This window comes from Ctenopharyngodon idella, chromosome 7 (assembly GCF_019924925.1).
Source record: "Ctenopharyngodon idella isolate HZGC_01 chromosome 7, HZGC01, whole genome shotgun sequence".
Classification (NCBI taxonomy): domain Eukaryota; kingdom Metazoa; phylum Chordata; class Actinopteri; order Cypriniformes; family Xenocyprididae; genus Ctenopharyngodon; species Ctenopharyngodon idella.
In genome coordinates, this window is record NC_067226.1 from 44,366,627 (window position 1) to 44,392,121 (window position 25,495).

General features: G+C 37.2%; 1 protein-coding gene across 6 annotated transcripts in view; it reads right to left on the reverse strand.

Moving 5' to 3' along the window:
* The window catches only part of csnk1g1 (casein kinase 1, gamma 1), a 55,921-nt gene that overhangs the window by 5,742 nt on the left and 24,684 nt on the right, over nucleotides 1-25,495 (reverse strand). For 2 of the 6 annotated variants that reach the window (XM_051899330.1, XM_051899329.1), the window contains 9 exons: nucleotides 19,758-19,909; nucleotides 19,416-19,650; nucleotides 16,699-16,784; nucleotides 16,528-16,612; nucleotides 14,904-15,052; nucleotides 13,936-14,043; nucleotides 8,993-9,103; nucleotides 5,845-5,951; nucleotides 449-472 (listed from right to left, as the gene is read on the reverse strand). In XM_051899330.1, the coding sequence (XP_051755290.1) occupies nucleotides 449-472; nucleotides 5,845-5,951; nucleotides 8,993-9,103; nucleotides 13,936-14,043; nucleotides 14,904-15,052; nucleotides 16,528-16,612; nucleotides 16,699-16,784; nucleotides 19,416-19,650; nucleotides 19,758-19,909 (1,057 nt within the window). The remainder of the gene's footprint in view (nucleotides 1-448; nucleotides 473-5,844; nucleotides 5,952-8,992; nucleotides 9,104-13,935; nucleotides 14,044-14,903; nucleotides 15,053-16,527; nucleotides 16,613-16,698; nucleotides 16,785-19,415; nucleotides 19,651-19,757; nucleotides 19,910-25,495) is intronic. The other 4 variants (XM_051899332.1, XM_051899331.1, XM_051899333.1 and 1 more) reach the window with 4 other exon arrangements.

Below are 25,495 nucleotides of genomic sequence, written 5' to 3' on the forward strand. Positions count from 1 at the left end.
TAAATTAAAAATATATAAATAAAATAAAAATAAAAAGTCATCAGAAACATTGTTCAGAATTTCAGGATGTCGAGGACTTAATATGAAATTAATATGTAACAATTTGGGGGGGGGGGGGTTTAGTTAAGGGTCTGCATACTTCTGTAAGGCACTGAACATGTGCGTTTAAGTAGAGACCTCTACATTCTCTCTTTATCATTGGTTTTCTGTAAATAAGCCGAAGTTGGGCTATTAAAGACCTCCAATCAACTTTAGGGTATTTCAGCCTCTCAAATCAGACTTTATGAGCGGACAGATCTCCCTCTTTCTCTATCAAACTCAGAGCATGAATAGCTACATTAGCCTACAACTGTGTTAGTAGATCTTGGTGTAAGCGCGATCTCTATGGCCACAGTCTAGGCTGGTCCACTCCCCTTGGGTTTGATGTGGACTGGAGAGAGGGACTCACCACAGGTTGAGCATTTTCACGCAGCTACAGAAGAGTGTGAAAAGAGAAAAGACACAGAGATTATTACACAGAGGTGAGACGATGAGACAAACCTAATGTCGGCAACAAAAGACCAACAAGAAGACAGAGAGAAAGACAGACTCAGGGGATAATGTACATTTAAACCATCTACTCAATTCAAGTTTGCTTTTTATCAACTAATATCATAATAGGCATTTTCGGTATACCTGTTTGTAAAATTGTAAAACAGATGGTCAACAGAAAAAAAAGAATGGGAGAAAAAGGAGAAGAGAAGAAAAGGAACAGAAGGGGATTGGAGAAATGTAGTGTCGTCCTCAGCTCACCAGCCCACCTCTTTACTAGTGAATGTGGTACAACATACGCATGCTTCAGTTTGATCATGAAGCCAAGTGCCTAAAACTCCAACCATACTATACAGATCAACGTAGTCAATGTAGGCTTTATATATATATATATATATATATATATATATATATATATATATATAGTATAGTTCATTAAGCTGCAGGTTTAAAAGTTGTCTACAAGCATAGCAACAAGAAAGGCCACAAAACCAGGTCACTTTTAAACACAAATCACATTTTTTAAAGACTTTTAGCATAATTAAAAACATTTAGTAAATCAGATGATGAGCCAAAACATTATGACCAGTTACAGGTGAAGCGAATGTCGCTGATCATCTCATAACAAGTGCAGATTAGATGGAAAGCAAACAATCAGTTCTCATAATCACTGTGCCGGATGCAGGAGAAATGGGCAGGAATAAAGATCTGAGCGACTTTGACAAGGACTATATTGTTATGGCAAGGCGACTGAGTCTCTCTGAAACAGCAAAGCTTGTGTGTTGCTCCTGGTCAGCAGGGGTGAGGATTTACCAACAGTGTCCGAGAAGGGACAAACTACAAACCCGTGACAGGGTGTTGGGCGCCCAAGGCTCATCGATGCACGTGGACAATGAAGGCTATCCCGCATCGGGTTTGAGCCAACAGAAGGTCTACTGTGGCACAAGTCACACATAATTTCAGTGATGGTTATGGGAGGCAGTGTTAATTTTGATGTAGTTTTAGTCATAGTCTTTTGACTAAAATGCCATTTAGTTTTAGTCATATTTTAGTCATCGGAAATTTTTAGTTTTAGTCGACTAAATATCATAAGATTTTAGTCAACTAAATCTACAGTAGATTTAGTTAACTAAAATCTAATTTAGTTCAACTGTAATGCATTAAGTAAGCATTTCTCTAACAATACACAGACCCAATACACTGATATTCTCCAAACTGTTTATGTTCACTTAAGAGAACCAACTGTATTTTACTCTTCAAAGCGGATGGGTTTTGACCGTTCAAGTGCAAAAAGACACGAAAGAGAGCTCAGTTTAGTACTTGTCAGGGATTGACACACATATCATTGAGGTACTATTATAGTTTTTTTTTTTTAATTTGATTAGATTTGATTTTTAGTTTTTCTGCTTTCATTGTAATTTTAGTTAAAAGTTTTAGTCATTTTTTCTGTGTTTATGTCTTATAGTTTTTGCTTTTAAATGTGTATACAGTTTTTTATTTCTGTTTTAGTTATTTTAGTGCATCAGGTTAAGCTAAAGCTTGGAAACTAGATTAAATAAAATAAGTTTACATTTTTTATATATTTATTTTTTATTTCAGTTAATGTTTATTTCAAGTAATGAAGATTTTTTTATGGTTTTAGGTTTAGTTAACTATAATAACCATTATACTTGTAAAATATATTGAATAATGTGTCAAATAATGTTCTTAGTCTTTCCTTCCTGTGACAGAAGATACAGTAGTTTACTATGAATGAAACAGAAATTAAATTAAATACAGTTTATTGTGTAAAAAAAAAAAGAACAATAATGAACAGGAAAAAATAATAATTATAAACCATCCCGAAATACACCGTGACTCTTATTCTGAAATGTCTGCAGGCTGCTCATTTAAGTTCAGATGAGGGAGATAAAATATGCATTCTTACAACCGTCTAAAACATTACCATATAAACATTGTGTAGTAAACATTGTCATAATTCATCAACAGTAGCTTATAAGCAATCGCTTGGCATAAATGTGTGCTATTCATTAATTGCGAAGCAGTCTGAAGTGCTGCTGGGCGAGCCTGTAGAGCGCGCAACAGCGCCACGTTTTCCCACGGTTAGATTAGCACGTTACACTTCAAATGTGCGCGTCTTCCACACAGGACAGCATTCCTGATTGGATATCTTACCAAATCGTCCCTCTCTATAATTTTCATCTCGTTTTTATTCGTTGACGGAAATTATAGTAGATTTTAGTCATAGTTTTAGTCACTCAAAACGCATTTTTATTTAGTCATTGTCTCGTTTTCGTCAGTTAAAAAAGCATGTTATTGGAACTGGTCCTTGGAGCAGTGGACGGTGGTCACCTGATCCGATGAGTCCCATTTTCTTTTACATCACGTGGACGGCCATGTACATGTGTGCCATTTACCTGGACAAGTGATGCACCAGGATCTGCTGTGGGATGACGACAAGCGGGTAGGGAGTGTGAAGCTCTGGGCAATGTTCTGCTGGGAAACCTTGAGTCCGGCCATTCATGTGGACGTCAATCTGACAAGTGCCACCTACCTAAACATTGTTGAAGACCAGGTACAACCCTTCATGACAATGGTAGAAGTGACCTCTTTCAGCAGGATAATGCACCCTGACACACTGCACACTCTGTTCAGGAATGGTTTGAGGAACATGAAGAGTTCAAGATGTTGCCCTGGCCTCCAAAGTCCCCAGATCTCAATCCAATTTAGCATCTGTGGGTTTTGCCAGACCGACATGTTCAATCCACAGCGGCTTCACCTCACAACCTAGAGGACTTGAAGGATCTGCTGCTGACGTCTTGGTGTCAGAGACCACAGGACACCTTCAGAGCTCTTGTAGAGTTCATGCCTCGGCAGGTCGGTACTAGTTTGGCAGGCAGGTGGTCATAATGTTTTAGCTCATCAGTGTGTGTGTGTGTGTGTGTGTGTGTGTGTGTGTGTGTGTTATCAGGGGTGTGACGAGACAGCTCACGAGATGAGACATGAGATTGAGTTCACGAGAACAAGATGAGACTTTATATAGTATTTTTCAGAAATCTTCTGACAAAGGTGCATTTAAAATGATGCAACTAATCATCTTGTAATGAATGTCATTTTAGTTCCACTTTCTGAGTCTGAATTATCATATGCAGTAAAAGACTCATGAGCTTCTACAACTTTTGACCTCCTAACTTAACTCCTTTCCACAAATTGATCCTAGAAATAAACAGTATAAATAAAAATAAATAACAGTTTCTCGTCACATTTTAATCTTGCGCCACGTCACACCCCTAATATATATCAGCACCTCCAGTCAGAATTTTAAAACAAAGCTCAGTTTATAACACCATTTTAAATTTGCCCAACTGAATGCATCTCACTGGAAAAGCGATAATCCAATTTTCCATCTCATTAAAACAATTTTAACGTTTGTGTTGGAACAGAAAATGGAACAAGAACTGTTATACCTATGCTCACAAAGGAGTTCATTGTATGGTGTAACAAACTGAAGAAAGCATCCACTGTTATAAATAAAAATGAGTATCATACTGTCTCATTTCCTCCTCTACTTCTATGCTAAACAATGCATGATCTGGAATCCAGACACATTTAGCCAAAAGCCAAGAATGTGAAACCCCTGTTCCACTCATCTGACAACTGTGATTGATGATTCTCCTTTTTAGATTAACGTTCCATTTAATGTAACGTCGTAGAGGCAAAAGCTTTTGTTCAAGTGGCATTGTTTCACCATTACAGGCTCAATCTTTAAATAATCATACGTAACAAAGATAAAGCAGTCGACAGGTTGCTATATTCAAGAAAACAAGGGAAATGCAGAGGAAGACATCAGAGAGATCTCTAGTAGACCGACCTCCGGTGAACAGTAATGCTGTGTAATAACCACGAGGACCTTGTGTGTTTGTGTCATCCTGTTAATTGATAAACGCCTCTGCTGTCTGCACCACTTTCAAGCTTTTGCATCAATAAATCAAAGACAGAAGGCTTTTTAAGATATCTAAGAACTACAAGAATAAGTGTTTCAAATTATATCAGACAGGATGTTTGATATGACTGAAACTCAAATGCGCATCAGGTGCTTTAGAAGAAAAGGAAACTAAAGAGTGTAATCGCCTCTGAATTTTAACAGACAAACTAACTGGCTGTAGTCATTATGGACACTGCCTTTTTCACTCTTATGGAAAGGCACAGACATGTTTCTAAGATATCATTTTGGACAAACTCTAAGAGTCTAGAAAAGTGTTGATGTTAAAAATACACACTACAGGTCAATATTTTTTTTTTTTTTAAACAATATTTTTGAAAGAAGTCTCTTCTGCGCACCAAGACTGCATTTTTTTTTAATCAAAAATACAGTAAAATATATACAAATAAAATAATTTTATATGTGAATACATTATAAAATGTAATTTATTCATGTGATCAAAGCTGAATTTTCAGCATTATTACTCCAGTCTTCAGTGTCACATGATCCTTCAGAAATCATTCTAATATGCTGATCTGCTGCTCAAGAAACATTTCTGATTATTATCAATATTGTAAACTGTTTTTTCTGCTTAATATATAAAACACGATACACTATTCAAAAGTTTAAGGGGTAAGAAATATCATTAAAAAAATAAAAAAAACATTTTCAGCAAAAACGCATTAAATTGATCAAAAGTGACAGTAAATACATTTATACTGTTACAAAATATTTCTACTTAAAATAAATGTTATGCTTTTGAACTTTATATTCATCAAAGAATCCTAAAAAAAATACTGTGGTTTACACAAAAATATTAAGCAGCAAAAACGAATAATTGAGCAGCAAATCAGCATATTAGAACATTCTATCATATTTTATCATATCAACATTTTTTTCAAATAGAAAACAGTTCTTTTAAATTGAAATATTTCACAATATTACTGTTTTTACTGTATTTTGATCAAATAAATGCAGCCTTAGTGAGCAGAAGAGACTTTTCAAAAACAAAACAAAAAAAATCTTGCCAAACATTTGACCAGCAGTGTATACTACACATTTAATTCAAAACTGAAAAGTACCAATTAAAAAAAAAAAGAAAAAAGAAAAAAGAAAAAAAGAAACAATGATGTAATTCAAAAAAAGGATGATTTTACCCAATATAATGTTCCATAACACACCTTCGGTACACAGAGAGCTACAGGGGAGCAGATGGGAATGGACCAGCAAGGGTGAAATCATGTAAAGACCAGGAGTGTTAAAGGACAGTTTGTGTCCATCAGACACAAGGCAAAGACAACAGAAACCTGTGAGTAGCCATGTGCACATACTTGGCCTCATCCACCACCTCCACCTCTGCCTGTGCTGTGATTGGTGCGTTCGAGTGGGCCGCCAGCGGGTCGTCGGCATTCAGTTCACCGTTAGTTGAGCTCACCACCTGTGGCAGAAAAGAAAAATCTAATTATTGTGTGGCCTCATTGTAATAATGTTAGTTTAATTATATAGTTCAGACCATATGAGTATCTGTGCAAGTAACTACCCTAACCCTTATGGAAGAACTGAGAACTGATCAAATATTCCTGGTTAAATACATAAAAAGACATAATAGATTATAAATAGATAGAACATTAGATATAACATGTAAAAAGATTTTACAGTAATGCATTTGCAAAGGAAAAAAAAAACTATAGGCCCATTTATAGTAATGCTGTGCATTTTCTTATAGTAAATTATTCAAATTTCTTCATGCATTCTTTTCATTGAATTTTTCCAGTCCACAGATGCTGTTGATAGACAGCAGGTTTAACCTGGAATATTTAAATGTTGCTTAACTTTGCAATCATCAGTCAATCAAATAAAAATGTACTCATGAAGCCAGATTAGAATTGACCAGATCCACTAATGTTTTCATTTAGTTGAACTAAAATACTAAAATAATTTAAACTAATAAAAATTACTAAAACTTTAACTAAAATTATAGTGAAAATAAAAAAATAAGTCCCACTTAAATACCACTTGCTTTAATATTTTGTCATCTAATATATTTTATATTATTTTCTGCAATATAATGAATGAAGAAGCCATCTAAATGAGCTCAAAGACTGTCACCAGTCACTTCTGAGGCATCTACTCTATAAAACTGAAGCAAGCAGCGCAAGATGGTGAATGTACATTTGCTTCAGTTGCAATCATAAAAATGCATCACAATGCATTAGTGGCCGCCCACTTTTTCAGCGGCGTTGGTTCCGGAAGTATCTTTTCCATTCATTTCTCTCATAGGGATTTAAAACAAAGTCTTCGTTAAACCAGTATAAGCCATGAACCAAGCCAACCAGCTATGAGGTGAATCACAACACTACAAACTTTGATTTGAAGCAAAAATACAAGACTGTGAATTTACCGGCTTTAGTGAGAGAGAACTACAATCCCATGAAGCATTGCGAATGACAATCAAATTAAAAACGATGGAGAAATATAAAACTACTCATTTAAAAAATGTAAAAATGTTATATAATATATATATATATATATATATATATATATATATATATATATAAAAATAAAATAAGTCTATATATTTAAAGGAGACATATGAAAATTTGACTTTTTCTGTGTGTTTAAGTGATATAATCGGGTCCCCGGTGCATCTTCCAACCCAGAAAACGTGAAAAAGTACAACTCATTAACTTTGTTTTGGTAAGCCTTTCTCTGCAAGCATGTGAAAAAACGAGCCACTCAGATTTCGCTCCCCTTGTGACGTAGGAAGGGGATCTTATTATAATATTACCTTCCCTATAATCCGCATGTTTCCACCCACGGCACCATCATTTTGTTTTCACAAGTGAAAACGGTGTACCAGTTCTAACGCCATGGCAAAAGTTTGAGCAAAGCATGCTAACTGTTCTGTCGTTGGCTGCACAGACGAGCACAGAACACTATTAAGAGTCTCGTTAGCTTGGATAGCCTGCAAGTTGATCCTAACAAGCACGATTGCTAAAGGAGCGTTTCTGTCCGAGCGATATTTTGGAAAAAATATTAGACCATTCACAGCATTTGATAGCAATCATGAACGTTAGCCTGGTGTGTATGGCTCTGTTTGGCAAACAGGTACGCTATGTATAGTGGGCGTCCATACAGGGTTTTGCGTAAGAGATTAACATGACGGCACATGCTGGTCTGAGTTGAATCAACTCCACAGCAACTACATAAATTTATCCACTAACCATTCAGAAACGTCCAGTTTCATTCTAAAAGTTGTAACTTCTTTCAGTGTCCGACTCCGGTTTGAACAATGTAAGGCTGAACACCGTTACTGACAGTCGCCATTTTGGCTGCGTGAGATTCTCCAGCTCTGTTGTTGATGAGCAACTGAAGCGTGAGCTGTTAAAGCTCCGCCCTCTTCTGGAAAGGGGGCCGGGAGCAGCAGCTCATTTGCATTTAAAGGGACACACACAAAAACAGTGTGTTTTTGCTCACACCCAAATAGGGGCAAATTTGACAAGCTATAATAAATGATCTGTGGGGTATTTTGAGCTGAAACTTCACAGACACATTCTTTTCTTGTGAAAATGGGCATAATAGATCCCCTTTAATATATATTAAATAAATATATTTTAAGTCTATTACAAAATATGCATAAATGTATTTTTAGAGCGTAGGGAGATCGACTTGATTGCATAATTCGCAGTGCTTCATGGGAGTGGGCGGAGCAAAAGAGCTCTTTTGGTGTGTTTTGGTTGTTTCAACTCTGATTAGTGGAATTTTGTAGTTATAATGTAGTTATTCTCCACAAATTCCACTGTTAAACATGATTACTTCAAAAATAAGTTGAAATAACGTGGGCATATGGCTTCAACAGCTGCAAATAGCATTGATTAACAACCTTGTAGCTTACAGTAAGGCTGACTTTAAAGGTTTACAAGTTATCATTATAAAGCAATCTCCCTATGGAGAAAATAAATGGAGTTTTTACTTCCTGGAACCCAACTGTTGCACACTATTGTTAAACACTGTAGAGATAGTTGGCGATACTATTTCCTAATAATAGCTGTACCAAAGTAACACAACATATTTCCCTCATAGTCTTAGCCTCTGCATCACATCTTATGCTGCATTTCATTCAATTCAGAAAGTTGGAATTTACATCCACCTACTTGCAAAAGTGATAGAACAAGAATACCACATTTCCAACCTTCTACTTGGAAAATTCCAATAGAACTTTGACACTCTTCCAACTTAGACATTGGAATGTCATGTGTATGGAATTCAGAGATATCAAGTAGGATTATCCCATGTCCAACTTTGAATGAAACGCAGCATTTCTACAATGTTGTTTTAATAAGAACAAGAATAGCTGAAGAGGGGAACCCATAGAGGAAGTGTTGTAGTCAGGTGTGAGAGCAGGTGGGGCGCTGCTGCAGATGGCCATACACATGAGCGCACACAGGAGGAGGAGTGGAGCGAGGGGTGAAGCTGTACCTGCACTGAGCCCCCATGCCTGTCCGCTGCCAGGTGTGAGGTCAGGTAGGAGGAGTTTGTCTGGCGGTTGGGCTGAACCTCCCAAGCTCCTCTGCGGTCGGAGATGGCCGTCTGCGTGGATGGAGGAGGTGCGGGAGGAGGCGCAGGACAGGGGGAGGTGTGGTGAGTGAGCGAGAGCGCGGGCGAAGTGAGGCCAGGTGGCATGCAGCACAATGAAGGAAAGGAAATCAACAAAGAAACAAAAAGAGCCAGTCAAAGCCAGGAAATGGCATTAGTGACTGTGGACCAATCGTCCAATCAAACCAAGAAGCAAACACCACAAAATAAACACAAAGAGACATTAAAACAGAAGAAACTGAAGAGAAAACTTTCTAGAAAAGCTGCTGAATGCCAAGTGGACACTACATGTAGCAAATCAGGCATCCAACATGAAGATCAGATAGGAATATCTGACAGCATAAATTCAATCATTAAGAAAACTAAAGAATTATCTACAGCTGCATATTACATAAATTCAAACTGATGGGTCATATTCTGCCATTTAACTAGACAAGACATTAACAGAGAGCTCAACAAACTCTGAGTCAGACATGAAACACAAGGACAAACAAACGTACACAAAAATACAAATTCAATTTCTGAAATTGTGATGTGCAGTATATACAGCTTCAGTACAAACCCCTGGTGCATCAGTCGTGTGAAATGTTAAAGTGCTTTGTGGTGAGAGTGATAGTGAGGTAGTGTGGAAGATGTCAAAGTTCACTTAAATTCTTTTGCATTTAGTCGTAGGATCGAATTTTTTTTTTTTTTAAATAACTTAAATGTTCTGTTTATTCTTTTTCTGTTACATTTAATTTAAGTGGAGACACTGCCCGGCCAAAAAAAAAAAAAAAACAGTTGCTGTTTTGATTTTAATAGGCAAATAGTCTATGGATGGATCATTATTACAGTGATTATTGTGTTTCTAGCATGTTATATGTTTAGCAAAAAAAAATTAACCCTAAAAGATGGAGTGTAGCTTTTCATTTCATAAACAGCCTTGTAGGAAGACGTATCATGGCCATATTCCAGGATGACAATGTCAAGATTCATCAGGCTCAAATTGTGAAAGAATGTTTGGGAAGGAGCATGAAGAATCATTTTCACACATGAACTGACAGCTCTGAGTCCAGACCTTAACCTCAGTGTAAGTCTTTGGGATGTGCTGGAGTAGACTTTACAGAGTGCTCACCTCTTGCATTGTCAATACAAAATCTTGACCAAAAATGGATGCACATCTTGATGGAAATAACATCACAACATTTATTTCTATCAATTTTTGGTCAGAGGTGCCAATTCATGAGTGAAAATGATTCGTCACGCTCTCTGAACCATTCTTTCACAATTTTAACCCTGGTGAATCTTGACATTGTCATCCTGGAATATGGCCATGATACATATTCAAACATGTTTGTTTAAGAAATGAAAAGCTACACACTCCATCTGTTAGGGTTAAAAGAAGTGTTGCCAAACATAAAACATGCTAGAAACATAATCACTGTAATAATGATCCATTCATAGATTCTTAAGCATTTGCCAATTAAAATCCAAACAGCGATTTTAGCCGGGCAGTGTGTATATATATATATATATATATATATATATATATATATATATATATATATATATATATATATATATATATATATATATATATATATATATAATCCTGGTTTATTGTGCCCTGGATGATGGACATGAAACTTGAAATATGTTAAGAATGAAATGAGATATTTAAATAAATATATATATTAGCAACAGTCCTATGTCCAACTGGAACACCGGTTCTGGACACATGACCAAAAACGTAGTGTACAATGGGGCTAAAGTCACACCTAGGGCTGGGCGATATGGCAAAAAAAATAAAATCTCGATTTTTTCAGAACAATTGACCGATTCACGATTTCGTTTTTTTTTTTTTTTTTTTACTGTTTAACTTGTCAACTTAAAAACTTAACTACAATATGATTTAAGTAACTTTCTCTTTATTAAAAATCTGGTTAAAAAAAGTTCTATTCCAAGTGCACCACACATGAAGTGATCAACATGGTGTAAATGTAAAACAATTTGTTAAATATCTTTGCAGAAATATGCCTGAAATATGAAGACAAATGTTGTACAAACTTATCTTAAACACATCCTATATACATGTTTAGGTGTTGCACTTGTGTCTCGAGTCTTTTGCAGCGTCTCACCCATGAAACGGCATTCTAAAAACACGGCAGGTCAAGTTAAAAAAAAAAAAAAAAAAAAAAAAGCTCAACTCGCGTTTAATAACTTTGCCTTTTTTCCATCATTCCACTGCCTGCGTCTCATTTTTCTAACGCAATAACGCATTTCTGAATGAACAGCCGCTTAAGAATAGTGATGTGTTCTACGTTCATAGAGCGTCACATGAGAGCGGTTAATCAGGTGCGCCGGCGCCATCATGTTGTCGGATCATTTTCTTCTCCTAATACGGTTATCATTGCTGTATTAGCAACCGTTACAATTGGATATGTTGACAACATTTTTATTCAAAATCGCGATTTCTCGATTTAAAAAAAATAATAAAATCGAGGAAAAATTAAAACATTAAATTCGAATTAATCGAGAGAAAAAAAAAGAAAAAAAAAGGGAAAAAAAAAAAAAAAAAAAAATCGCCCAGCCCTAGTCACACCTTAAAGAAAATGTGCTATTCACTATTCTCATAGTGCAGTGGTTCCCAAAACTCCCAGCACTGCACATTTTGGATGTCTCTCTCATGTAACACACCTGATTCAACTCGTCAGCTCATTAGCAGAGACTGCAAGACCTGAAGTAGGTGTGTCAGATAAGGGCGACATACAAAATGTGCAGTGCTGGGGGTCCTCCAGGACAGGTTTGGGAACCACTGCCATAGCGTATGATTGCAGAAAATTTCACACGCAAGGAAAGCTGTCTGAATTTCTCTTTTTTTACAGAAATTAATTACAAATTTAATTATTGCAGTTTTTTTTTTTTTTTTATTATAAGTACAACGTAAATGCATGTATACTGTATAAACAATAAGTGCATTGTATCAAATTATTAAATTTAAATGTTAGTGCATAGTAGTCAAAGACACTTAATATAAAGTTATTTTTCGGTCCATTTTTATTTTATTAAATTTTGCGTTGCTGCACTTGATCGTGTCAAGGATCAGCCAAATTTCCATGTGCATAGTGAAATATAGATATTTAGGAAAGTGATGGAGACTTTTTGTGCCATCTAGTGGTTTAAAGGTGAATAAAGTCAAATGCGCCTTCTTCCCCGGTGCACCTTTAGCCCCACTGTACCCTACATCTTATTCGCAAGTCAATAGAACAGCATCGTTTAAATTTAATAAAGCCTTTTGTGGTGAAAATCTGTGCTCCGGTGAATAGGTTTTTATGTGCCCCAATTAGTGCTGCGGACTCGTTAAACACCAGAACCTCCATCAAACTGATGACGGGGCAGTTTACAGGGTGCTTGTGTCAAGGATTAGCCAAGGATTTCTAAATATATCTGCACTCCTCTTCCCTCACAACCATAGGAATAAAAACCTACACTGAATTCATATCACTAGAAAAACCTTAAATATATGAGGTCAAGAAAAAAAAAAAAAAAAAAAAAAAAAAAAACCCAACAACAACAACAACAACAACAATAAAAAAAAAAACAGTTCAGCCAAAAAAATGAAAACAATCATCAATTCATTAACTCAACCTGTCATTGCAAAACCATGTGACTTTCTTTGCCTTAAATCTTTCAACCATGAACTATAAGCACTAATTTGAGTGCACCCCAAATTCAGACAACTTTTATGACTGAAAATTAATAGTTTGCTTCAGCGTGATGAGTTTGATACAGGGCAAGTTTATGAAATATGCAAAGCTGATTTGCTCTTGCAGATGTAAGAGAGGGGCAGAATAAGCAATTTACAGAAACTGGCAAATTAATCAATATAAAAACAATCTCCAGTGACATATATATGCAAAAATGTATAGTTTAAGGAACTTCTAATCCCAGCATGCACTCTGAGCCATGATATGCTAAAGCAGTGCATGCTGCAGCAGCCAGCTGATGAGTGGACAGGTCTAATGATTGTTTAAAGCTTCATGTCCTGCTGCAGAAACCCTCGAAAATCAACTCCACCTCCACCAGCTCTAATGATAATGCTAGAGCAGACCTCATGAAAACATGTCTAGGCCATTATTTCACTCCAAAACCAAATCATTTTTGTTTGCATTGTGATATTTTCATGTCAAGCAAGAAGCTTTTCCTATTTCTTATTATTGTAATGCATTCTGATATTTTTTTTAATAATTTCTACTATTCTCATTGGTGATTCTCATTACTGTCATATACTTTGCATTACAATACAAAACATTGTAATATATGTGTGTGTGAGTGAGTGAGTGTGTGTGTAAAGGTTTGGATACTTTACTGGTCCTCACTAGTTAATATTTTTGTGGAAATTGCGATACATTTTCTTCAGAATTTTTTGATAAGGAAGTTAAAAAGAGCAGCATTTATTTACATTTTTTTTGTAACAATGTTAAATTGTTTACTGATACTTTTGACCAATTTAATGTGTCCTTATTAAATAAAAGCATTACTTTCCATTCAAACACTGAACAGTATTGTGTATATTTTGAATACAGCCATGAGAATGTGGGGGCATTTAACTGTCAAACAAAATATCACAATCCAAAAAGAAAAAAAGAAAAAAAAAAAGAAAAAATTATTCTAAAAAAGTGAAATATAACCCAGGCTTGTTTTGTGAGATTCACTCATTTGATTCAGGGTAAATATTACCCACCCCTAATAAATGGACTAAAACTTGAACATAGTACATTTCTCTTTCTGTAATAAAGACAAGGTTTGCCAACCTTAAGCTTCCTTATCGAACAGTGGGCAATTACCTGATTCCTTAATGGCTGGTGCTGGGAGGGTCTGTCTCTGTGTGCGTGGCTCTCACGTGTGATGGCAGATGCCCCTGAGTCCACGTGGACCGACCCCACTGGAGTAGGCTGAGAAAGACACACCAAAACACACACAACATCAGTTTCAAGGCCAAGATGAACTAGCTCTGTGTCCCAGTGAATTAGGGTTGTACCATGTTAAGTACCATGTCAGTACTGAAATTTAAAAAATGTGCCGATGCCAGCATTTCCCGCTAGCATTTTGTGCACTGTTGAGCGGATTCTTAAACACCTCTGATTGGCCATTGTGCTCAACAGATATGTCTGTGATTAGCTACAATGATCAATGCTCAAATGCTTCAAATGCTCCCGTGTGTATATGTGTAAGCGCTCAGTGAAGAGCGTCAAAGATGTCTATTTACAACATGTTTTTGAAGCGTTGATCATTGTAGCCAATCACAGACATATCTGTTAAGCACACGACCACAATGGCCAATCAGAGGTGTTTAAGAATCCACTCAACAGCGCTCAAAATGCTAGGGGGAAATGCTGGCATCGTCATATTTTGAAATTTTCAGTACCGACTTGGTACCAAAATCAGTACTTTTGACAACTCTACAGTGAATATAGGCAGCAACATTCCAGGGAGGAGTAAACTGTGCCACTTTATGACTAACTGACTGCACAATTAGACTGTACATTCAATGCTGAAAAACACTGACTAAAAATTTGATCATGTATTTTTATGCCAAAAGCATTGCATTATTAGCTTAGCAACATACTAACATCACAGTCAGTTGAAGGCACTATGTGGTTTGCAAAGCTACCCAAGTAAAGAGTTTCAAATCAAGTTAAATTTTTTGTATGATGTTGCCTTAGAAAATAGCGACCTATGTAGGGATGTGCTGGAACAGAGCTAGCATGAGTGCAATGCAGAAATTCTTTATAAAGATGACATATTAACTCACAATCTGTCTGCCAACCCAGTCATAAGAGTAATCAAAGGTATATCCTTTTCGTTCAAACAACTCCGTAAACAAGGTCCGCAAGTATTCGTAATCTGGCTTCTCAAAGAAATCCAACCTCCGGACATAGCGCAGATAGGTGGCCATCTCCTCTGAAAGCACAAATGTGGACAAAAGTTACAATGGCAATAATCAGAATAAGAGAAATGGCAAGTTTGGTCTTAAAGTGTCCCTATTATGCGTTTTCAGATTTTACTTTCATGTAGTGCGAAATACAGCTGTTTGTGAATGTAAAAGGTAGGCCTGGGACAATAAACCAACGCATCGCGAATCAAGACATGGTTCTGGATCAATTCTGAGATTTTCTGAATGCATCGCGATTCTCTCTCGAATCGATTATGAGCTTAGTTTTTAACAGCAGATGGCACTGCGTGCTTTAGAAACAGCGTACTCTGCTTGCTTCCAATTCCTTACACACCAATTGAACCATCTATAAAATAATCATTCATAAATTTCAAAAAGGTTGAAGCGAATTACAAGGGTGTTTTCAGTGGGATGTTTACATTAATCTCGCGTCATAAAAGCATTCTGAGGTGCAAGTACATTCTCAGACGAACGAACGAGCACTCTTCTTCATGAGCATTTGAGTGCATCGATTTATTATCCCAGCCCTAGTGAAAAGGTCTGCAAAGTTTCAAAGATCAAAAGTGCAGATAAACGGAGTAACTGTCTCCTCCCAAAAGAAAGAATCGATTCTGAACTGCCTGAAACGAGTCGTCAGTAATTCCAGTGTCACTTCCTGCACGAACCTATGTAGGTTTGTATCAAATTTGCATAATGCGAGCCTATCGTATTCATTGGCTGCCCGCAAACCACATATACTTTTACACTGTAGTTGTAGCTGAGGTCTGGAAGAGTCTGGTTCGTGTTGTCGACATGTTGAGAAGCAATGTTTTCAGCCGCCAAAGCAAATCCACTCAGCATGCACTACCGAAGGATAAGGACTCGGGCTGGAATTGATACGGTAAAACCAACACCATCATTACTGTTCGTATCACTGTGCATCAAGTGCTAAGGAAGATCTGGTGCTGAAATTCAGATATGATAATGGTCGTTTGGTGTCTGAAATGCGCTGTAAGCGGTCGACCAATCACAACAGACTAGGCCATCTCATCAATTAGAGCAGAAGAGTCTTGTGGAAAGAGTTTAGAGAGACAATCCTATATTGAACCATTTGAGACACTAAGAAAAAAGGTGATGCTGCAATGTACGTTGAGAGAAAGTGTTTTTTGACCTTGGGTGCATGAAAACCTGTTGTAGGAGACCTCTAAAACAAAATTGTCAACCTTTAAAATACCATGATAGGGACACTTTAAAGCCAACATAAAGCAACTTTAAACATCCCATTTTACTTCTTTAATGTCCCTGTCAGCTGAAATAGTTATTACATTTTGATGAAAGATTACAAAAAACAAACATAGTATTTCCTTTGGAATAATGTGCACTTGTGAATCGTGCACAAGACCAGGAACATGTATTGAGAAAGAACATGGGGTCAATTTTAATTTCATGTTGACTTTAAGATTAGCTGAAGTGAAGCACATGATGTCTTTTAAGGGGGTCTCACCAGGAAAGTTCTCACAGAGAACTTCAATGGGAGTGTTTCGCTTTGTGTCCCCAATCTTCTGGTAGCGTTCTTTCAGTGTGTCAGCCTGTAAAGCACAAAACAACAGTAGTTAATTTTCCAGAACAAAATTAGTAACAGTTTTAATGATGTTAACAGGCTGGTTCAACATACTTTTAGTCCCTGCCAAGGGAGACTACCCCGGAGGAAATACATGAACATGTGACCCAAGGCCTCAAGGTCATCCCTCCGACTTTGCTCTGCAATAAAGAAAAAAAAAAAAGTTCAGTTATGTACAAAATAACTAAGTTTTTGAACAGTAGGGTTGGGAATCATAAGGAATTTAACAACTATGGTTTGGAACTATTCAGTGACTTAGTGCTTGGAGGAAGTGCTATAAATAACTGACTAAAAAAACCCATAAGACTTACATTCATCTATGGAACAATAATTTTTTGTTCATCCACTGAAAGTCCTTATAACCATGAAGCTCAAACACAACAATAAGGTTTGTTCTTGCGCATGAAGCACGTTTGAGCTTCTGCGTTTACCATATTTGATGAGCTCCATGTATGTGCATTGATTGATGTTTATATATGAATAAAAGCCTAAATTAAATCTGTTCATCATATAAAGCAATCATGTCTCTTCAGAACATTTGTATTAAAGCACTCAATTCATATGGATTACTTTTACATTGTCTTTATGTACTTTATAAAACTTAATTTTGGTTGTGACTTTCATTGGATGGACAAAAATCTCTCTGGTTACATTAAAAATATCTTAATTTGTGTTTCAAAGATGAATGAAAGTCTTATGGGTTTAGAACGACATGCGGGTGAGTAAACGATGGAATTTCAATTTGTGGTGTAAAGTATCCCTTTAAATCATTTACAACATAACAGTTGCTTTTTTTTTATTTTGAGTCAGATAAGTAATGACTTGCGATTTGGTGAGTGTCATATTTTTCAGAATATAAGTCGCATTTTTTTAATCATCTGAAACGTGCTGCTATTTACATTCCAAAGTGACTTCTATAATGCAATTAACATAAAGCATGTGAAACGCGAAAAGCGCACACATTTGGATTTGTGCTGAATGAGAGGTTTGTGAACAGAATATAAATGTTGCTGATGAATGCCACTATAATTTGTTTGTTGCTATACTTATGTTTTTCATTCTCATTCTGAATACCATTACATTTAAAGGATTTGTTGTGGAGTGAGGATAGCTAAAATACATTTCAGCCTGTGGAACATGCAACTGACACAGGCAGTTCTTATATTTAAAGGGTTAGTTCAACCAAAATTGAAAATGTTGTCATTAATTACTCACCCTCATGTTGTTTCAAACCCGTAAGACATTTGTTCATCTTCGGAATACAAATGAAGACACTTTGAGGATTCAACAAGTTCATAAAGAGGTTGTAAATCTAATCCATATGAATTGAGATCTCGTGCGTCATTCAGATTCGGTTGAGCTTCTGTTTATGTTTGCTGATCAATGTTTTTATGTGAATAAAAGCCTAAATTAAATCTGTTCATCATAAAATGATCGTGTCTCTTCAGAATATTTGGACTAAACCACTCAATTCATATGGATTAGTTTTCTGATCTCTTTATGAAACAACTTTTTGAAGCATCAAATTTCCAGTTTTGAAGGTAGTCAATGGAGGGACAGAAAGCTCTCAGATTTCATCAAAAATATCTTCATTTGTGTTCCGAAGATGAAGGAAAGTCTTTTGATCATCAGCATTCAGCATCATTTGACTGATATGCTATAGATTAAGACTGGAACGTAAATTAGTCGATTAGCATGGAGTGCGTCAATTCGTCGCGATGTTTACGTTCCCCAATGATGGCGGCTCCCGGGCATGATGAAAATGAGCCATTATTACGAAAATATCTAGTCCTTTCTAAAGTGTGGAAATTTTTTAAACAGACCAAATAAAAGAGTGCTCTGCAAGCTCTGTAAAACTGAAATGGCATACCACAGCAGCACAACTATCCAGGAACATCTGAAAAGGAAACATCCCGGGGCTCTCCTACCTCAAAACGATGAGACGGCAGCACAAGTATTTGGATTATTACAGTGAAGTTTTACAGAGCACTAGAATACAGTTGTCAGTCTCATATTTTGTGCAGTTCATACAGCATTCTGGTTTTTACGAGCTGACGTGGGTGTGAGGCTGCAAAACATGCAGCTCAAACATACTCTCTGCAACAGGTTTCAAAGGTGTTGTTGGTTATTTAAAGTATCTCACGGATGAACTCGCGCAGTGATTGAACGCCTTTATTTAATTACAAGATGTCAATCGTGGTAAAACTTCACGGTTTTATGGACACCGCTATGTTTGATACTGTCGCTATTACCGCTATGGTTAGTTAGAAAGAATGCAGTTGTGACTTCAGCTGTTTGTTCATACATCTAAATGAACATATTCAAGCAGCTACTTTAATCTCCTGAATGAACAAAACATTTCAGGATTCACACTAGTAAGCAGTTGCTGCTGTAAATCCCAAAAAGTGACTGTGAACATAGCCTAAACACCTTTCCTAATTAGCCCTACACTGCATAAACGTTGTCTTTTGTGATAAATAATATCATTAGGTTCATACATAGACTAGTTACAGTTATTATTTATTGGTAAATGAACCAAAGGATATAAATAAATATAAATAATAATAATCGTTAGTTCCAGCCCTACTATAGATTCAATGCAACATCAAAAGAACCAAACATAAAAATCATGTTCTTTAAGAACTGGTTCATGATTCCCAACCCTATTAAACAGTCAATCAAGAAGCCACATAAGGCGAGGAAATAGTGACATGCTAAATTTAATGTTAAGTCCATTTCAGGATCAGACTAGGGAGGTATCTAACACTTACCTTTCCCTAAATGTGTATTAATAGACATGTATCGAGCTGTGCCCGTAAGGCTCTTGTGCTCCCGGTAAGGAATGTGTTTTTTGGTTTCTGGGTCAATGTATTCTTTCGCAAGGCCAAAGTCTATGATGTGAATGATGTGCTCCTTCTTGTTTCCTTGCCGACCGATGAGAAAGTTCTCTGGCTTCACGTCCCTATAGATGAGGTTTTTAGAATGGACATACTCCATGCGGGAAATCTGGGGAATTGAGCAAAGGATGCAAATTACACACTTGCACTGCAAAGCATCAGAACGACTATATGCATGCACTTCTCAGCCAGGTGACACACTGCCTGGGCACTCACCAGCTGAATGGCGATCATCAGGACGGTCTTGAGGGAGAATGTTCGGTCACACAGGTCAAAGAGATCCTCAAGACTGGGGCCGAGCAGCTCCAGAACCATGGCATTGTATTTCCCACAGGGCCCGAAATAGTAGACCTGAGGCAGACCCTCTACTATAAAAACACAACACAGAGTGGGAAATTATTAATTAATGACATTCTCTCTTTAAAGGTCAAGTGTGTACTTTTTTAAATGAAATTTAACTAGACTACATATAATTTAGTCTATTTATTATGGATTTAAACAACATTTATGCAATAACTAGATAACAACACTGTGAGAGCTACACAAATGGATGAATACGTAAACTGGCTTTGTCTCTTTGAACACTTGTGATCCCACATGATTATGCGACCAGCATTATCAAAATTAGCAAAACAGTTAAAGTCCAAGTGTCTGTTGTCAACAGTGTAGCGATATATGAAGCATAGTTGACAGACCCAAGCAGCGTGGCAAATTCGAGTGACAAACTTGACAATGAGCTAAATTTGCGTGGGGGTATTATTTCGCCCGCACGCGAAAGTCCAGATTGCATGGATTCCTATTGGAATGACTGGATTTCAACGGCAAAATTTCGAAGAAAAATGGTGTGAGCGCACCTTAAAAGTGGCCGATCCCCAAGTCTGCTATAAAACGCAATAATTAATAGCTAAAACAAATACATGTGTCTCTAAACTGTGTGCATCTTCTGAGGGTGATGTGGGTAGTTGTAGGCAAAGCCTACACTGCTCATTGTGTGGTGGTGTTGTAACACCCCTGAGAATAGAGCGCACTGTTGGCCTGCCGATGACTCATCTTGTGTTCAGACTGCACATAACACATATTCGGTTGTTGGTTTCTATCTATCTCTGCTGATTAACACTTTCGCCAGCTTTCTATCGGCACTCCACTGCTAGATGCTGCTGGAACGTGTGAGTGGGAATTCAAAGAGTGGGAGGAAACTCATATAGTAATACATATAGAAATGTAATGCCTCTCTCAAAAAATGGCATATTACATAAAAAATATGTACTTTTTCCTTGCATCAGTCATAAAAAGTTATTTGAGAAATGGTCAAAATGATTAGGGCTGCAGGGAATCCACTTCCAAAGATTTCCACAGAATTTGAATTGGCTGTCATTCGCAAAGTGTAGTTCCCTTGCTTGCTTATATATTTTGGAGAATTTGATCATGTTTTCAGCAACCAATAACCATGATCGAGGCTGCTTATGTAGTTTATATGAGTAGAAATGCACAACATGCATACAATATGTACTGAAAAAGCTGGTATCAAAACATGATGATACTAGCATTGCACAAATTAGGCAACATGCTGCTGTTGTTTGACAGGAATAGCTCATCTAAAAATCAAAATGGTCACCAATTGTTTACCTACATGCCATTTATAATCCTTGTGATTTGAAGGAGATATTTTCTTTTACAGAAATCACTTTAAGAACTACAACAAACGGCTGGTCGGGACTACAACAAGCTTCTTCCTGGGTTGGTGACATCATTAACCCTAATATTTACATAAACACTGCCCACAGGAACACGCAACAAAGGGGGAGAGGCCATGTTGGGCTGCTTTAGAGAAGAGGAAGAGCTGTTGTAGTAGAGTGTTGTTATCATGCCGTCATTTTACACCGGACTGCTTCACAAACGAGAGTCAATTCAACGCTGGATTTGAACAAAAGGTTAACATGATGACACATGCTAGTCGATGAGTCGAATCAACTCCACAGCAACTACATAAATTTATCCACTAATCATTCAGAAAAAACAGTTGCTTTCTTAAAGTTGTAACTTCTTCCTGAGTCTCTCCATCAGTGTCCGACTCCAGTTTGAACAATGTAAGGCTGAACACCGTTACTGACAATCCTCATTTTGGCTGTGTGAGATTCTCCAGCTTTGTTGTTGTTGAGCAACCGAAGAGTGAGCTGTTAAAGCTCCGCCCTCTTCTGGAAAGGGGGTGGGGAGCAGCAGCTCGTTTGCATTTAAAGGGACACACATAAAAATGGCATGTTTCTGCTCACACCCAAGTAGAAGCAAATTTGACAAGCTATAATAAATGATCTGTGGGGTATTTTGAGCTGAAACTTCACAGACACATTATGGAGACACCAGAGACTTATATTACATCTTGTAAAGAGGCATTATAGGTCCCTTTAAACTACTGTCCAAATTGATCATTAAATTTTAGTAGATTTTATTAACTAAAAAGAAGCTAAATATTGGTTACATATCATTTAAGGCAGTTTATTTGGTTGATTACAGTATTAATTTAGTATCAATGCCATGGTATCAGAGCTTGCTATGACACCAAAGCCATTTATTTAAATGGGAATTGCGTGTTGCATTCATTGCAGGGAGAAAAAAAAAAAAAAAACCTTCCATGGAGGCCTAGGCCTGACTGAACCAAGTGCAGAGCAGTCTCACTCTGGAGTCCTCAGTGCTCCAATAAAACGCCATCTGCTAGCAGCCTGTTTGAGAGAGGGGCCACCTACGCCCGCTCAAACACGGATGTCTGACTGGAGAAACCATGTGACTCAACTGCCTCCAGTTCACATACACCAGCCTGCACTGACGCAGCTCACTTCTGCCACGCTGCACACTTAAACAAACCCCAGTTCAGCCGGAGAATCAAAGGAAAAGGCTGGGAGAGTCCAGTGAGCTGGTTTTATCATGCCTGAATTGGTTGATCAGTAGCCAAGTCATTCCCAGCCAAACTCAGAGATTTAAGTCCCGATGCCAAGGCTGCCCGGAGGTGTATCAGAGTTCAACACGATACAGCTACACATTAACCACACACAAAAGAGAACTCTACTGTTCTTTCTAGAGGAAGAGACAGGAGTGTGACCTTCGTTTGGTGGTGTTCTGCTAGCATGACGGGAAATTATGATATGTACGAGAATTTGTTAAACATTAATGGTTCATAAGGAAGTATTTTCTAAAAGGAAGTCAGAGTAAGGGTCATCTTTAATAAAGATAGTGGTTAATATTGATGAGTCATCTCCTACTAAAAAGTACCATAGTATTACCATAGTTTTTGAACGTAATATTTCAAATACCATAAATCTTGCAAACACCACGGTGCATACATTTGGTAAATCATTCAGTACAGAAACTGATTTCTGACTTTTTTTTTTGCAGTTTTGCCCAAATATTTCCAAAATTGTTGCTAACTAAGTGAGAACAGAATAATGCTTATTGGATAGATAATAGGGCTGCCCTCGACTTAAGATTTTGCTAGTCGATTAGTAGTCGTTTATTTAAGCGATTAGTCAACTAATCGCACATGTATATTAATAAGCCATATAAATCATAATAATGAGCCTTAATTGCCTACATAGCCTAATCAGCACTCAAGCGCACACTGAAAGCTTGCCACAGTGCACCAGCAAAAGTAATGATTATGAATGTGTCGTGAAAAAAATAAAAAAACCCACCAAGGAGACGGTCTAAACATTTTAATAATTTTTTGATAACGATTTGTGTTTTCTCGGTGGCAGAGATTAAGCCGACGATGCCGACTCGTGAAAATATTTGTTTTCCACTTAAATTGGTTGACAACCGCTTGACATTTCAAGCTTTCTATAGATATATTTCCGATGTCTGTGAGGCAAGTATACACTGAGTTTTGGTTCATTTTTGTGACACGCTCCAGTTCAGGGAGATCGAGACAGCAGAAAGCGCATTCTGATTTTTCTTTATTTTACAAAGGCACAACATATTCTTGTTATTGTGAGTTTACACAAATAAAAGTAGACCTTTACAGTTATTAATGATATATTACTCTTATCTGTATGACCAAAAATGAGTATTTTAAGTTGTTTCCGCTGTTATCAGGAAAAAATGCAAGTAATTGCGCCGACATCACCATGTCATGCAGTAAGCACACTATACTTCAGCTTCCACACTCACAAAACACTTGAATATGCGCCTAATAACAGCGCACATTTATCTAGGTTAACGTTAGTACGAGCAGCCAAGTAAAGTTGCTACTACTCGCATGTTTCAAATGATAAGACATATTTAATGTTGACGGATGATTTCCTGTCCGACATACTTTAATTACTACAAGGACCAGCCGCTAACGATCTGTCCCTCACAGACTGCGTGACTTCGCCACAAGTTTTTTCTTTCTTTCTGCGACTAACAGACTAATAACATTTTTGATTGACTAAGCCTCTTCTAGTCGAACGACTAGTCGAATATTAGGTGCAGCCCTAATAGACAACATCACTGGTACCACAGTACACCTCTGTAAGGGATGTTGGGTCACTATTAAAAGTAGTGCACTGCAAAACTTCAGTGTTCATTTTGTGTTTAAGTGGACTGCGCTCACTCATGATACAAGAAAAGCGTTTAAAAAAAAAAAAAAAAAAAACTTCACAAATCCCTTGGCATTACAACATGAGTCTCCATCTAGCCTGAAAAATAGAGAGACTGAGAGGAGACAAATAAAAACCGAGAGGATGGACGTGGATTACATAAGCGCCATGGGCGGTGTTATGTCATTCACAAAGCTGCGCTTGAGGATGGAGAGACAGAGAAACTCTACCTCCCACCAGAACATCCTGCCCTCAACAGCACCACTCCTCCGCAACACACGCAGCGGTCAGGACAGCGTGATTAACAAATTGCCCACTTTGCTGGGAGTGCTCAAGCACAAACATTCACCGCGAGCATCCCTGTAACAGCAGAAAAACATAAAACGGGAGGACAAGGTACAACCGGTGAACAGGTTGAGTACGGACAGTCACATTTGCAGATGGGAGCAGTATACAATTATGGGCAGGTGGTATCTGTGCGTGGGATATGCCTGGCCACAGCTCAGACTTCCTATCAGCTCCCTTCGGCCAACCCTGATGCACTGAGAAGACAGGGGGCGGGGTCAAAAACAATGCGGCGCCATCGGGATCAAACGCAAACCCTCTATTGAAATCTAAAGCAGAGATACCACAAGCCTCTTGTCTGAAATGCAACTACAGCAAACCAACATTGTGAGACAGGAATCTTTGCTGTGATATTTGTTCTTCCTGTCTGTCGGCCTCGTCGCTGTAACATGACCTGAACTACTGTGATGTCCATGAATGTGTACCCACATGAAAGATTTCACCTCGCTCTCTTTTGTACCTGAGCGGATCGGATTAAAAGGGATGATCTCTAGTGCAAACAGAAGAAATCATTACAGCTGAATCAGTTCGTTTAATCTGTTGACTTCATAAGCAGCAAAAAAAATAAAAAATAAAAAAAATAATTCAGAGAAACTACACTGAAAGGGCTGCTCCAATCAAACTATAAACTCAACATTACAACTGGGTAATAGATAAAATCTCAAACATTTTCCAGAATATTAGACAAGATTTGGTATCTTTATATTTATGTGTTTGCACCAAATGTAATGGCTTAATTTTTTTTAAATTCAGAACTCTTTTTAACCAAACAGCCATTGTTCTGACGTATACACAATGTTTAAACTAAGTTGGAAAAAGCAGTATGCACCAATTTAGCAATTCAGCAAGATTATTTAACATTTGAAAATTAAGAAATGAAGACAGTCATAAATATTAGCATTGTAACTTTCAGTTGTAATGTCAAATTTATTATTATTATTTTTATTATATTGATTTTCATAAATACTCTATCTTTTATTTTCCAAAAGTAATATTTCTTTTTAATAGCTGTATTGAATATAAATCACAAACATTTGGCCA